This window comes from Globicephala melas, chromosome 5 (assembly GCF_963455315.2).
Source record: "Globicephala melas chromosome 5, mGloMel1.2, whole genome shotgun sequence".
Taxonomy (NCBI): domain Eukaryota; kingdom Metazoa; phylum Chordata; class Mammalia; order Artiodactyla; family Delphinidae; genus Globicephala; species Globicephala melas.
In genome coordinates, this window is record NC_083318.1 from 70353326 (window position 1) to 70369427 (window position 16102).

The 16102-nt window shown below is 39.2% G+C and overlaps 1 protein-coding gene across 4 annotated transcripts in view; it reads right to left on the reverse strand.

Annotated features, from left to right (window-relative positions):
• Nucleotides 1-16102, reverse strand: part of CORIN (corin, serine peptidase) — a 254774-nt gene that overhangs the window by 21923 nt on the left and 216749 nt on the right. For all 4 annotated transcript variants that reach the window (XM_030880459.2, XM_060299302.1, XM_060299301.1 and 1 more), the window contains 2 exons: nucleotides 15361-15410; nucleotides 15034-15208 (listed from right to left, as the gene is read on the reverse strand). In XM_030880459.2, the coding sequence (XP_030736319.2) occupies nucleotides 15034-15208; nucleotides 15361-15410 (225 nt within the window). The remainder of the gene's footprint in view (nucleotides 1-15033; nucleotides 15209-15360; nucleotides 15411-16102) is intronic.

Below are 16102 nucleotides of genomic sequence, written 5' to 3' on the forward strand. Positions count from 1 at the left end.
AACTAGGCCCGTGAGCCACAACTACTGAGCCTACGCATCTGGAGCCTGTGTTCCGCAACAAGAGAGGCCATGACAGTGAGAGGCCCGTGCACCGCGATGAAGAGTGGTCCCCGCTTGCCACAACTAGAGAAAGCCCTTGCACAGAAATGAAGACCCAACACAGCCAAAAAATAAAAATAAATTAAAAGAAGGCTCAACATTAAAAAAAAAAACAAAAAACATTTATTAGTGGCCAACTCCAACCACCTAAGCAAGGTCTATTCATCATCATGGCGTCCACCTCCTCCTACATTCTCAGTTTCTCTTCCTCCATAGTGGGCCAGGATCAAAGGTGTGGGCATTTAGTTGACCAGTGTTGGAATGTGGAGCTTTTATTGTAGATATTCCCTTACACTGTGGTGACATGTCAGCCATGCCATCACTGCCCTCATTTGCAAGCTTCCCAACTAAGCTGATTTGACCAGCTAGACCAGTTGTTTTTCAACCCAGGCTGAATACTGAATCATCTGAGGAGCTTTCAAATACTGATTTTCTGGGCATCATCCCATATCAACTGAAAGTTGGGCTGGGGTCTGGGAACTAGTATTTTTAAGAGCTCCCTAGGGAGTCCCTGACAAAAACCCACCCACCCTCTTTTTTTCCTTGGCACGTCGTTCTTCACCATTTTCTCATGCATAGAAAAAAATTCAAAACGCTGAGATTTTAGGAGGATTAGGAAGAAGTATGCAAGGCCAACATTCAACACATGTTTTTAGCATTGTTGGATTCCTAGACTAGATTCTACTAAAAGAGTCCTCTATATAGTCCACACATTCCATCCTTTTTCCATTGTAAAAAAAAATAATTTTAGTTCTATCAAAATTGATGTCATATGGAAGCAACCTAAGTGTCCATCAGCAGATGAATGGATAAAGAAGATGTGGTGTATATATATATATATATGACGGAATACTACTCAGCCATAAAAAAGAATGAGATGTTGTCACTTGCAGCCACATGGATGGACTTGGAGGATATTATGCTAAGTGAAATAAGTCAGACAGAGAAAGACAGATACTATATGATATCATTTATGTGTGGAATATAAAAAATAAACTAGTGAATATAACAGAAAAGAAACAGGCTCACAGATACAGAAAACAAACTAGTGGTTACCAGCGGGGAGAGGGAAGGGGGGGAGGGGCAAGATAGGAGGGGGGTTAAGAGACACAAACTGTATAAAATAAATAAGCTACAAGGATATATATATATATATATATATATATATCCCCGTACAACACAGGGATACAGTCAATTTTTGTATTGAAGTATAGTTGATTTACAATGATTCAGGTGTACAGCAAAGTGATTCATATATATATTATATATATATTCTTTTTCATATTTCTTTTCCATTATAGGTTATTATAAGATAGTGAATATAATACCCTGTACTATACAGTAGGTTCTTGTTGTATAGTCAATATTTTATAATAACTATAAATGGAGTATAACCTTTAAAAATTGTGAATCACTATGTTGTACACTTGAAACTTATGTAATATTGTACATCAAATATACCTCAATAAAAAAAATTGATGTCACTATTTGAAAATATATATATATATATAACATCTATATATAGAGAAATATATCTATATAGAAATATATAGATATAGATACAGATATAGATATAGAACTGGGGATTTCAATAATAATCAAGAAAGACATGATCCCTGCTTGTACAAACTTTAGAATTGAGTGAAGATGGACACTTAAACAAACATAATAAAATTCAGGAAGTGCTGTCTCATGAACATTACAGGATAAGGTTACAGAAGACTATTTTTCATTAAATAAAGCCATCACTCAAAGAACATGCCTTTCTTTCTCTTTCTTTCTTCCTTCCTTCCTTCCTTTCTTTCTGTCTTTCTTCCCTCCCTACCTTCTTTCCCTCCCTCCCTTCCTCCCTTTTTTCCTTCCCTCCCTCCCTTCCTTCCTCCCTTCCTCGCTTCCTCCCTTCCTTCCTTCCTCCCTCCCTCCCTTCTTTCCCTCCATCCTTTCCTCCCTCTCTTCCTCCCTCCCTTCCTTCCTTCCTTCCTTCTTTCCCTCCCTCCTTCCCTCTCCCTGTTCCATTTTTCAGTCTAGAGGAGTAAGTGCATAACCATCTGAGAAATTCAATACTCACTTGAGATTCTATTGTTTAAGATATTTGAAATCAAACAATTATTGATTTCAAATGTGTCTACCTATTTAATAGCTTCTTGCCTCCAATCAGAGCTACTAAATTTTGGTTTCAAAAAAAATACTCATCTATCTGCTTAAATCACAAGCAGTATGACAAACAGTATGCAGTTGAACACTGCAAATTATTGGTAACAAAATGAAATAGTGTAAACTTTTCGGACTTAATTACTATACTGGGGTTAATCTAATTCTAACAGTAAAACATAAGTATCAATAAAACTGCTAAATGTTATTAACTTGTATTCAGTAGCCTGTTGTGACACAAGCTACTGTCCTTAAGGCATTAATATCCACCAAAAGCAAAAAAATATATATACAGGAAATTCACATACTTTTTTATATTCAGTAAGGAAACTGTTTGTTCTATTTTCTTTTTTAAGAGTATAAGGGGGAAAATAAAGTCTCATTAAATGTTTTTTCCCAAGTCTGGAAAAAAACAGGAAAAACAATAACCTGTTGTTCAAAAGGGGTACATGAAGTGAGGGAGATATGTATAAATGGTATATTGGTATATTAAGCATGTTCTAGAAAGAATAAGTCACCCCCATCTGGGTGGAAGCAAAAAGAGGAAAGAAGACTTAGGGCTACATGAAGGCCACATGAATCTAGTTTCAGTAAAAAGTACCCAGTAGAGGAACACATAGGAACAAGCTATGTTCATGTGTCCATTTTAGTGAAGAGTAAATTGGACTACAAAGATAAAAAGCCATGTATAGCTGCTGAAAATCTTCAGCATCAAGGGGATTTTTTTCTCAGTGCTGTCAGACTTCAAAGCAACAGCAAGGAGGACTGGTGCATCCTTAAAGAATATTGTGCCAAGATCCTCAGGCTCTGAGAGTGAGGAAGCAGGCAAGGTGAAGCCAGCTGAAAATCCACCAGTAACAATAAAAGTGGCTGAGGAAGATGTTAAGAGACCTTTTTCTCCTTTCATTCTTGCTCTACATAGTATTTCATTACCAGAAATTCTTATTTAATTTGCTTCATGTTTATGCTCCTGTTTTAATGATGAATATACATTATAGATAATGTTGAGATGATATGATTTCAACTTCTAATTCTTCAATTATCACTCTAGAGAGAAAACACAGCTACTTATACACCTCAGATGCATTATGACATCCAGGGAAGTTTATACAGAATTGAAGGCACAATGTCTCTGGACACAATAACCAGTTTCAGTTTGTAATTTGCCACACTCAGCTCTAGTTTAGACATAAATTTGCCACATTTTCACTTAATTCAGCTGGCCAGGTTTAGAGATTTTCTTCCATCTTTATCTTTTCTTAAGAGCACAAAAATTTCCCTTTTTTCACCCTTTCTGATTTCCTATTCTGATTCGAATAACTTATATTTACTATTTATCTTTTTTCAGAAAATAAAATTAATATTTATAATTAACCCCTGTGATAGAAATCACTATTTTATAAGACTTACTCCAGAAATGGTACAGCCATGTGGTGACTTGGAAGTAATTTGAAATTTACCATATCCGCACTAAGTAAAGAAATACACAAAAGCATCATTTCTGTTCTACAAATCTTAGGAACCTCTTACTTTTAATATTGCATCTGCCCTTGGTATGTTTAAAGAATTCTCTCTAATACATGCAGTGACTAGATTCTAGAATGGGATGACCACAACATAAATGCATAAAGGGGCCGAGTATAAGTCAGTAAGTAGTGGGTGTCAGACCAAAAGACTTGCCCATCTCGAGGGCCATCTGCCTCTCAGCTCCTGCTGATGGCTGTCATATTGGAATATCCAGTGTGAACTGACCTTCTGATTGTTTCAGGGAAGCCAAAATTCTGGATTTTATGTAAAGTATACACAGTTTGAACTGCTGGTTAAAGTTTTAAAATGTATCTAACAAGCAAAAGAGATCAGAGCTGGATTCTTCTTTTAGTATAAAATCTCTATAGTTTCCAAGTATTTCTACATATCAATTCAATCATCTTCTCACCAATTATGAGGTATAAATAGGAATGCTTATTCCATTTTAGAGAAGAGAAAGCAGTGACTCAGAGCAGATGAGTGACTCGTCTAAAATCACAGAGATACTAAGTGATGGTAGCAGGCCAGAAAGCTAGTCCTTTATACCCCTACACCACAACCTTTATACTAAACTTCTCTGAAACAAAGGGAAGGGTCCACAGGTATCAACACAAGAATCAGGTACTGGCCACAGAGGGCAAAGCATGCAGGACGAGTGGAGACTGATTGGTGAGTGATAGGATGGCAGACAGAAGGAAGATACCTTCTCTTTCCTGAATGTATCCCCCAGATATGATAGGGAACTAGCCGCCAGTAATGAAATTACAGAAAGTGAGCAATTCCATTATCCCAGGGTCCAAAAAAGCTACAGAACGGATAGTCAGATACACATGCTAGAGCTTAGAGAATCAGATTTAAGAATGTTTTGGAAAAAAGATAGGACAATGTGTCCAGAAACTCTTAAAACAAGTACGGCTAAACAGAGATGGGAGAGTTTGAGTTCCAAATTCTGATTTACCATCACAAATGACTGCAGTAAGAAAATGAAGAATCATCCAAAAAGTAAATGTTACAACATAAGAATCTCAGAGCTTTCAAACTGTAAAGTTTATCACAGAATAGTGGCAAGAAACTGTAGCAATTGTCAAAAAGTCTTAGTCATAGAACCCTCCTACACTGTTGGTGGGAATGTAAATTGGTACAGCCACTACGGAGAGCAATATGGAGGTTCCTTAAGAAACTAAAAATAGAGCTACCATATGATCCTGTAGTCTCACTCCTGGACATATATCCAGAGAAAACCATAATTTGAAAAGATACATGCACCCCAATGTTCACTGCAGCACTATTTACAATAGCCAACACATGGAAGCAACCTAAATGTCCATTGACAGATGCATGGATAAAGAAGATGTGGTGTGTGTGTGTATGTGTATGTATATACACATACACACACACACACACACACACAATGGAATATTACTCAGCCATAAAAAAGAAAAATAATGCCACTTGCAGCAACATGGATGGACCAAGAGATTATCATACTAAGTAAAGTCAGACAGAGAAAGACAAATATATGATATCACTTATATACGGAATCTTAAAAAAATGATACAAATGAACTTATATACAAAACAGAAATAGACTCACAGACATAGAAAACAAACTTACGGTTACAAAAGGGGAAAGGGGGGAAGGAATAAATTAGGAGTTTGGGATTAACATATACACACTACTATATATAAAAAGATAACCAACAAGGACCTACTGTATAGCACAGGGAACTAAACTCATTATTTTGTAATAACCTATAATGGAAAAGAATCTGAAAATCTATATCTATATATATAAAACCGAATCATTTTGCTGTATACCTGAAACTAACACAACCCTGTAAATCAACTGTACTTCAATAATTTTTTTGTGTGTGTGGCCATGCTGTGTGGCTTGCAGGATCTTAGTTCCCTGACCAGGGATCGAACCCGGACCCCCGGTAACAACTGGACCACCAGGAAATCCCTATACTTCAATCAATCAATCAGTCAATAGAAAAAAAGCAGGAAAAATAAAAATGGCTTCTCAGCAAAATTATGTGTGGGAAGAACAAGACGAGGATTTCTATCTGGGGCAAATAATTTAATATAGTAGTCAACTAAGACAAAGCTGAACTATTTGAACTTTCCTTTACTTCTAATATCTCCATTCAAGGAGAATGGTCTCCAGGCAACATCCAAAAGACTCATCTTCCATGTGATAAAACTTATAAGTGCTTAATACATTGAAATGTTGAGTTGATGTCTGGTCTAAGATATGGGAGGGGTCAGTAAAAGATCACTGACCTTCTGCAGAGGAGTTAACATTTCTAGTTCCAGAGAAATTATAGTTCTAACTACTAAAAGAACTACAGATGTCATCACTAACAGCGAGAAGGGGCTGGTTAGTCAGTTAACAAATATTTGACTGGTTGCTATATTCCTTGCTGAAAGAATTGAAAATACAGAGGCAAGGAAGACAGACAGGGTTCATGCCCTCATAGAGCTTTCATCCTACTGGGCTAGCCAAATATATATATAAACAAATAAGATTATCTCTGGTAATTAGGAGGGAAAAAAAATAGGATAATGTGATAGAGAAATGACCGATGGGGGGGTCATTTTAGCTAGGATGGTTAGGGCAGGCCTTTGACAAAGTGACACTTAAACTGAGACTTCAATGAGGGGAAGGAGGCAATTTTGTGACTCCATAGGAGGGTTCCAAACTGCAGAAGCAGCAAGTAGAAAGGTCCTAAGGCAGGAATGAGATTGGGGGATTTCAGGGACAGAAAGGCTACATGTTGGGAGCCCAATGAGTGATGAGAGAATAGGGGGAGATGCAAAGAGGTAGGACTAGATATTTAAAGGCTATGATGAGAAATCTTATTCTTGTTACAATGAGAAGCTGTTGTACAGTTTTAAAACAGGTGGTGACATGGTATGATTTACATTTTAGAAAGATCACTGTCTCACTGTGGGTAGAATAGACAATAAGTGAACAAGAGAGTAGTAAAAAAAAACAGATAGGAAACTGTTTTAAAAGTTGTTATGGATTGATTGGGTCCCCCTGTAAAATTCACATATTGAAATCCTAATCCCCAATATATCAGAACAAGATCTTATTTGGAGATAAGGTCTTTACAGAGATAATCAACTTAAACTGAGGCCAGTATGGTGAGCCCTAATCCAATATGACTGGGTATCCTCATGAAAAGGGGAAACTTGGAGACAGCCATGCACACAAAGGGTGAAGATGAAGACAAAGATCAGAATTAGGCTTCTATAGGCCAAGAATGCCCAAGATTGCCAGCAAAACACCAGAATCCAAGCGAGAGGCATTCTCTCTCACAGCCGTCACAAGGAACCAACCATCCCAATACCTTGACCTTAGACTTCTAGCCTCCAGAACTGTAAGACAATAAACTTCTTGGCTTGTTGAAGCCACCCAATTTGTGGTACCTTGTTATGGCTGCCCTAGGAAGCTAATAGAATAATCCAGAACTGATATGATGGTGGTCTGGATTAGGATTATAGCATAAAGATGATGACAGGCAGTTGGGGTCAAGCTATATATATATATATATATATATATATATATATTTTTTTTTTTTTTTTTTTTTCTGTACGCAGGCCTCTCACTGTTGTGGCCTCTCCCGTTGCGGGGCACAGGCTCCGGACACGCAGGCTCAGCGGCCCAGCCACTCTGTGGCATGTGGGATCTTCCTGGACCGGGGCACGAACCCGTGTCCCCTGCATCGACAGGCGGACTCTCAACCACTGCGCCACCAGGGAAGCCCCAAGCTATATTTTGAAAGAAGACCCTACAGAACTTACTGCTAGAGTAAAAGTGGGAGGAATTAAGGATGACTCCCAGGTTTGCATTAGCAAACCAATGGATAAGGATGCCTCTTACTGAGATGGGGAAAGTTTGTGAAGCACACAATTATTTGCTCAGTGGGAGAGAAGAGGAATCAAGTTTTGTTCTGGCCATGTAAAGTAGAATGTTTATTACACATTCAAATGGACACTTCCTCTAAGCATTTAAATATGTTTGAGGTTGGTGGGTTGGGAGAAAATCTGGGCTGTGCTAGAGATATAAATTTGGAAGTTATGAATAAATATTTGATATTCATATCAATATTTAATATTCATATTTGTTCAAATATAGACAAGCATTTGAAACCATGTGATTAGATGATTGTAGACAGATAAGAAAGCCAAGAATTAGGTCCTTATCTGATCATGGGCTGCTATAACAAACTATCATAGACTGAGTGGCTTAAACAACAGTTATTTCTCATAGTTGTTGAGGCTCAAAATCAAAGATTAGGGCACTAGCATGGTCAGGGTCTGGTGAAGATCCCCTTCCTCGTTTACAGATGGTGGTCTTATTGTTGTATTGTTACATGGCAGAGGGAGAGAGGGTAAGCATTCTTTCTCTTCTTATACGGACACTCATCCCAACATGGGTTTCACCCTCATGACCTCTCAAGGGCCCCACCTCCTAATAGCACCTTATTAGGGGTTAGATTTTCAACATGTGGAAATTAGGGGGACACAACTGTGCAGTCCACAACACACCTGGAGAACTAAAACATTTAGTGGCCTAAAAGAGGAGAAGCTGCAAAAAAAAGAAAGAGAAGGGTAGGTCAGTGACGTAAGAATTTTTTTGTTATTTTAAAAGAAAAGTGAAGGAAGTATTTTAAGAAGGATGTAGTAATCAGATACTAGGGAGGGTTCCAGTGAGTTAGAAACTGAAAATCCACCATTGGATTTGGCAAGATGGAAGTCACTAAAGACTTTGGTAAGTGTCATTTCTGTAGTGGCCTTGATGACAACCCAACTGGAGTGACCTGAGGGGAATACAGGAAGTGTAAAAGTGGAGACAGTGACTGTAGGAAACTCTTTTAGGAATTTTACTGTGAGTACTAGCCAAAATGGGCCAAGAATTGAAGAGGGATGTGAAGTCAAGAGAAGGGGGTTTAAGTTGGTGACACTAAGGCATGTTTGCTGAAGGGAATGATCCAGCAAAAAGAAAGAAATTGACGAAAAATAGAAATGATGATTTTAAAATAAAGTCTTTGACGGAATAAAGACACAGACCTACTAGAGAATGGACTTGAAGATATGGGGAGGGAGAAGGGTAAGCTGTGACAAAGTGAGAGAGTGGCATGGACATATATACACTACCAAACGTAAAATAGATAGCTAGTGGGAAGCAGCCGCACAGCACAGGGAGATCAGCTCGGTGCTCTGTGACCACCTAGAGGGGTGGGATAGGGAGGGTGGGAGGGAGGGAGATGCAAGAGGGAAGAGATATGGGAACATATGTATATGTATAACTGATTCACTTTGTTATAAAGCAGAAACTAACACACTATTGTAAAGCAATTATACTCCAATAAAGATGTTAAAAAAATAAATGCATCTAAAATAAAGTCTTTGAAAGATGAATGGACATGTGATTGTCCTTAAAAAGGAGCAAGGACACATCCTCCACCATAACTCAAGGGAAAGGAGGGAACGTGGCCACAGATACAGGTAATTTGTTGGAATTAGGGGTGAGACAAGGTAAAACATATAATGATGTCTATTTTCTTCATAAAGAATGAGGTGAGACCAGAGAAGGGTGAAGGAGATTTGGGGAGACAGGAGAAGATGTCAAATAGTTGAGGATGGAAAAGTGGCTTTGCTGTGAACATATACTGGATGGGTGCCATATTGTTAGATGCTCATTTGAGATTCATGATCATACATTTGACATGAGCTCAGTTAGCAGTCTGGGGTATAATATTCGCCAGCGATGACCAGCTGTTCAGGCGTAGGTGCAGAGTACGTGGATAGTTGCAGGACAAGAAGAAACAAGTAAGTAACTACACAGATTAGAAGGGGAAGAACTCCCAGTTTCTGTGAGCCCCCAAAACTATGGGAATTGGTCTAACGTTTAGGCCAACTGCTGGCTACATCCTAGACCCAGACATTTTTCCACTGGAGCAGTGAGGATGCAGAGAATGCCTCCTTAGGGGGCAGGGCAGTGGGGAGCATGGAGTCAGGTCAGGGTCACCACAATTGCTCACTCACCGGTGATGCTGGAAAAAAGCACCCCAGGGGAGGTATGGATTCAAAATGGAGAATTCCTATTTTAGTGGACATTAGTACTTGATGGGAATGGATCAAATCTCTCAAGTCGACAGAACGGAAAGAAAACATTGCAAATGAATGGCATGGTTTATACGCACCTAGAAGATAAAGAAGTAACCATGAGAACACGACATGGGCTCAGTAATAAAACGTCAGACCAAACCTCTCACTTCTTTTCCTGACTGTATTAAAAGACTGTTAGATCAGTACAGGTGGGTAAGTCAATGGTTTTTTCCCGTGGAGAATGAGAAAGGGAGCTGTCCAGAAATAGGTGAAAAAGTTATTGAGTAATATTAAGGGTCCAATGGATGCTGAAAGTCAGGCATGACACTAATCTGCATCCTTGGGTGATGTTCTCCTCAGTTCGGAAGAGCATGAAAATAGGATAGAAAATGTGCTCTTCATATTGACTCTTAGTTGGAGGTCTGTGTGGTGTGTATGGCAGAAAGATCTAGGGGCGAAGAAGTTGAACGTCCTGGTGAGAGGACTGAAGTGATGATCCCAGTGCACTAGGTTACCTGGGGAAAGAAACCAGATGAGGAGGAGACAGATGGGCTGAGACAATAGGAGGAGATGCGCAGACAAGCAAACACAAGTCTTGTTGGAGTGAAGAGCTGGTGTGGTAGAAATCAAGACATGGGTGTGCTGGCAGGGTTAAGGGTTGTGATCATATAGTAAAAGGATAGTTTTTCATGCAAATTTCCTGGAGAGGAATCAGACACTTCTTATAATCACTAGTTGTGTGCCAACCTAGGAAGTTCATCCTTAAGTCTCTTGGAGGTGAAAGAAGGCAGGGAAATTGCTTGTTAAATTACCCCTGAAACTCAAGGTCTTTCTTCCTAAGAGCTGTGGAAGTTGAATTGTTACCATGGCATCTGGGACTTCATCTGATCAACTTAGTACCTCATGTCTTTAATTTTCCTTTGGGATTCTTAAATACCTCTCCATGAAGGAGCAAGACATGTCCTTTTTTCCCACGAATATAATTAAAAGAGACAGGCTTGAAAAGAACTACAGATGGGTCACACTGGCCCTTGCCAAAGTATGGAATCAGGATATGAAGTAAATCCCATTAATTGCAGCAATTGATGGATCCTACAGAGAGTAAGGCTTACGATTAGAGGTTCTCAATAGTTTTCAGGGCCACTGGAAAGATTGTAAAATAGAACCAAAGTTATTAGCACATATTCAAGCAAAGACTTGTTTGAAGTTGGGCAATTTTTAACTTCTTATGGATAGGCCAGGCCCCACTTGACAGTTCTGTGAAGTCTAATGTTCCATGAAATTTTACCAGGGCCTTTGATAGAATATCCATTTCCTTAATTATAAACACATTTCTTCTCTATTGCAAGGTTTCTCCTTAACTTCACAGATCTGTCAGTGAAAGACAAAACTTGGATACCACATATGGAAATGACAAAAGTGGTGCATGAACTGGATGAATTAGCATATAAAGGGTGTTATTCCCTTAAAGAGCTGTTGGATTCATTTAGGTAATCGTCTTTTGATAAATGTACTCTTGCTAGTACAGTCTTCTGCTTATCATGGAGTTATAAATCAGAACTGGAAAAGACACCTGGAAACATCTGGCCCCTTCCAAAGCAATAACATTGCAATGTATTTCCTGACATACTACACAGACTCTTCCAATCATTTGGGGTCATTCTTACACATTAAAAGTTCTCAAGAGGAGGTTCTGGTTTGATTTTTTACTTTATATTTCCCCCAAAAGAGCAATCATATAGCTAGATATACAGATTTCCATTTTATAATCACTTCTCTTATTCTAATTACTTGTTTAAATGTCTGTCTCCTCACTAGGTTAGCATTCCAAGAAAGTAAACATATATTCATTTCTTTAACTCCCATATGGAGATGAATATACGTTCTGGGACTCTATTCTGTAGAAACAAGAGTACCAATAGGTGAATAGCTTTGCATAAGAAGATGTATTGCAGTGTTGTTAAAGTGATAGCAAACTGGAACTAACGTGAATGTCCATCAACTGGGGAATAATAAAGTATAGTGAATCTCTATGATGGAATATCATTTAGCTTTGAAAAAGAATGAGCTAGAGCTACATCAATTGACTTGGAGGGGATGTCCATTATATACTGCTACATGAGAAAAGCAACTTACAAACAAAAGTATAGCGTGTGATTTCAAATTGTAAAAATAAATGACACCCTGTGAAAAATATGTGTTTATAGCTGTGGAGGTACAATCACTAGGGGTGACCTTGAGGATGATGAGAAAGTAAAGGAGAGAGAGTATGGAAGGAGATAAAAATTGAGCTAGCAAAATGAAAAAATATTCATGCCATAATGCTAAGGGAAAAGTCAGAATGCATGTTTTTTTTGTTGTTGTTCTTTTATTTATTTTTGGCTGCGTTGGGCCTTCATTGCTGTGCGCAGGCTTTCTCTAGTTGCAGTGAGTGGGGGCTACTCTCCATTGTAGTGAGTGGGCTTCTCATTGCGGTGGCTTCTCTTGTTGTAGAGCGTGGGCTCTAGGCACACGGGCTTCAGTAGCTGTGGCTCGCGGGCTCTAGAGCACAGGCTCAGTAGTGGCGCATGGACTTAGTTGCTCCGCTGCATGTGGGATCTTCCCGGACCAGGGGTCGAACCCGTGTCCCCTGCATTGGCAGGCGGATTCTTAACCACTGTGCCTCCAGGGAAGTCCCTGAATGCATGTTTTTAGTAATGATATTTTAAAAAGAAAAATTTACCTTTATTGATGTCTTACTGATTGGTATCAGGCATGGTTCTTAAGGTTTTACATAGGCTATCTCACTTGATGCCTGCACCAACCCTGTGAGGTAGGGACTGTTATTTCCCTCATTTCATATATGAGGAAACTTGGCCCAGAGAAGTTCATAAATTGACACAGTAAGTGGCAAAGCTGAGAGAAAATAATAATAGACAAAGAGGCAAAAAAATGAAATTGCATTTTTTTCTACAAATTAACCTGGTAAAATGAAAATAATCAATTTAATGAGGTGATAGAACTGTGAGTTATTTGTGTTAAATTTTTGCTATTATTTATTATTACTTTAAAATAAAGTAAAATTATTAAAAATAAAAAGAAGAAAATGGGAAGTATGGTGGTTTTTCAAACATGTCCTCAAATACTTTGCCACTCCTCTCGCCGAGAGAAGAGTTCTATGTTTCTTCCCTTTGAATCTGGGTGGGGCTGTGACAGCTCTGACCAACTCCATAGTGTAAGTAATGTTGTGCGTCTCTGGAGGCTGGATCCAAAAAGGCTTCCTCCTGGCTCCCTTTTTGGGACTCTCACTTTGGGGGATGCTAGCTACCAAGCTGTGAGTCTCACTTGGAGAGAAACAAATGCCCCTGCCAACAGGCAGCATTCACTGCCAGCCTTCAGGTAGTGCCAGCCCCTAGAACCTTAGTACCTTCCAGCAGAGTCCCCAGACGTTGCTGAGCAGAGACAAACCACAAGCTATTTCCTGTCTAGATGTCTAATCTCCAGAATCTTCCATGGGCATGAAAAATGGTTGTTGTTTGTTGTTGTTATTTTGTTATTGTTTGGTTAGGAGTCTTTTTTTTTTTTTGCTCCTAAATTATACAACAACAGTCGAAATAGATGAGGACCTTCTGCAGTGATGTTTGTCAACTTGGGGTAGGTTTCCCCTTGGTCTTATTTTTCTGCTCCCTTTAGGTATTTTGCGATGATTAATTTTATGTGCCAAGTGGCTGGACCATGGTGCCCCAATATTTGGCCAAACATTTTTCTGGATGTTTCTGTGAAGGTGTTTTTTGGGAAGAGATTAGCATTCAAAATGGTAGACTATTAGTAAAGCAGGTTACCCTCCATAATGTGGGTGGGCCTTACCCAATCAGTTGTAGACTTTCATAGAGCAAAGACTGATCTCCCCAGAGCAAGAAGGAGTTCTGCCAGCATGCTGCCTTTGGACTTGAACTGCAGCTCTTCCCTGAGTCTCCAGCCTGCCTGCCACCCCATCAGACTTTAGACTCACCAAGCCTCCAGGAACGTTTGCCAATTCCTGGAAAACTCTTTCTCTCTCTCTCATTGGTCTGTTTCTCTGGACAGCCCTGACTAACACACATATTATACTTTTCACTCTACTTCCCAAACTCCTCACCAATTCCTCCAGCATCCTAACCTCACTGTAGTATCTATGTAACTCAGCTCTGTTTAACTTCATACGCATTTGATGTATTTAAGAGGGCTAGAAAAGAGACTAAAGCTGGCTAGAGAGTCAATCTTCTAAACTTCCTCTTCCTCCCTCCTTAGGACATAAATCATAAGCAATATACATCTGTTGCCAATAAATGAGCAGCACCTATATAGGATGATAACACCAAGGGTAGAAAAATCTAAGCAGGTAAGGACCTGGGAAGGAGATCAACTGTGGATTTTGCACTGAGTTACAGAATGGCATATGGGCATATACGCTGAGAAAACCATAATTCAAAAAGAGTCATGTACCACAATGTTCATTGCAGCTCTATTTACAATAGCCCGGAGATGGAAGCAACCTAAGTGTCCATTGACAGATGAATGGATAAAGAAGATGTGGCACATATATACAATGGAATATTACTCAGCCATAAAAAGAAACGAAATTGAGCTATTTGTAGTGAGGTGGATGGACCTAGAGTCTGTCATACAGAGTGAAGTAAGTCAGAAAGAGAAAAACAAATACCGTATGCCAACACATATATATGGAAACTAAGGAAAAAAAAAAAGTTCATGAAGAACCTAGGGACAAGTCAGGAATAAAGACACAGACCTACTAGAGAATGGACCTGAGGATACGGGGAGGGCAAAGGGTAAGTTGTGACAAAGTGAGAGAGAGGCATGGACATATATACACTACCAAACGTAAGGTAGATAGCTAGTGGGAAGCAGCCGCATAGCACAGGGAGATCAGCTCGGTGCTTTGTGACCACCTAGATGGGTGGGATAGGGAGGATGGGAGGGAGGGAGACGCAAGAGGGAAGAGATATGGGAACATATGTATATGTATAACTGATTCACTTTGTTATAAAGCAGAAACTAACACACCATTGTAGAGCAATTATACTCCAATAAAGAGGTTAAAAAAAAATACCCAAGTGACAAAATGATCAGGCAAAGTAAAAGAAAAGGTGCAGCTTACCCCTCGAAGCAGTGGGCGACTGTCAGAACCCACTTCTTGGCAATGAGGACACAGCCACAAATGTGACCACTGGGTTCACTCTGCAGGGAACACTGCCAGGGCCACCTTCCTGGGCGACTCGTCCGACCCCCAAGGATCCTCTTGTTCATTCGGGCAGCAGGGCGGTGCCCACAGTCTACCAAGGAGCAGGAAACAGTATGTGACTCACTACCAAAACCAGCTAGATGCTTGCATCTTTGCTGTCACGTACAAGTGATCATTTTTTCCCTTGAGCCAATCCAGTTAAATTAAGTTCATATCCCATTGTTACACCGCTAATTCGCTCACCTTGTTTAGTACATAGAAGAGAAATCTTACTTCTGCTGTGACAGGACTGCCTAGATTTGGAAACATAAAATGGCATAATATTCAGTTACATATTTATCGTTCACTTCAAACACTTTACCAGTGAAAGGCAAGAAATAGCTTATACTTAAGTCAGGAACTCTCAAGGCAGGGCTGTGGTCAGATATCACCTTAGAGGTGGAGGTATATGAAGGATGTACTTTTTTTAAGTGTATTTAATATCATCATTATACACTTTCACATTTGTGGGAAGAGAAACTATTGTTAGCAAAGGTTCCCACATCATCTTGGCTGGTGGCACCACCCATAATACTGACTCAATGATTTTCAAAGGAGGGAGAGGAAAAGGAAAGGCATTAGTCTGCTTCCCAGAATGTATGGTGAGGAGGGAGCATATCAGAGTTTTATGCTTATGGAGAGGACATGTATGGCCAAAAGAAGCTGAGAAATAGCTTGAGAGAAAAAAAATATTGCTTCAGAAAGTTAGAGAACAGAGAAAGGAATTGAATATTTAGACTAGAAAAGAATCTTGAGACTTTTTTTATTATCTTTTTTTTTAAGTTGAAATATAGTTGATTTACAATATTGTGTTAGTTTCAGGTATACACATAGTGATTCAGTTTTTTTCTGATTATATTCCATTATAGGTTATTATAAGATATTGAATATAATTTCCCATACTATACAGTAAATCTTTATTGCTTATCTGTTTTATGTATACTAG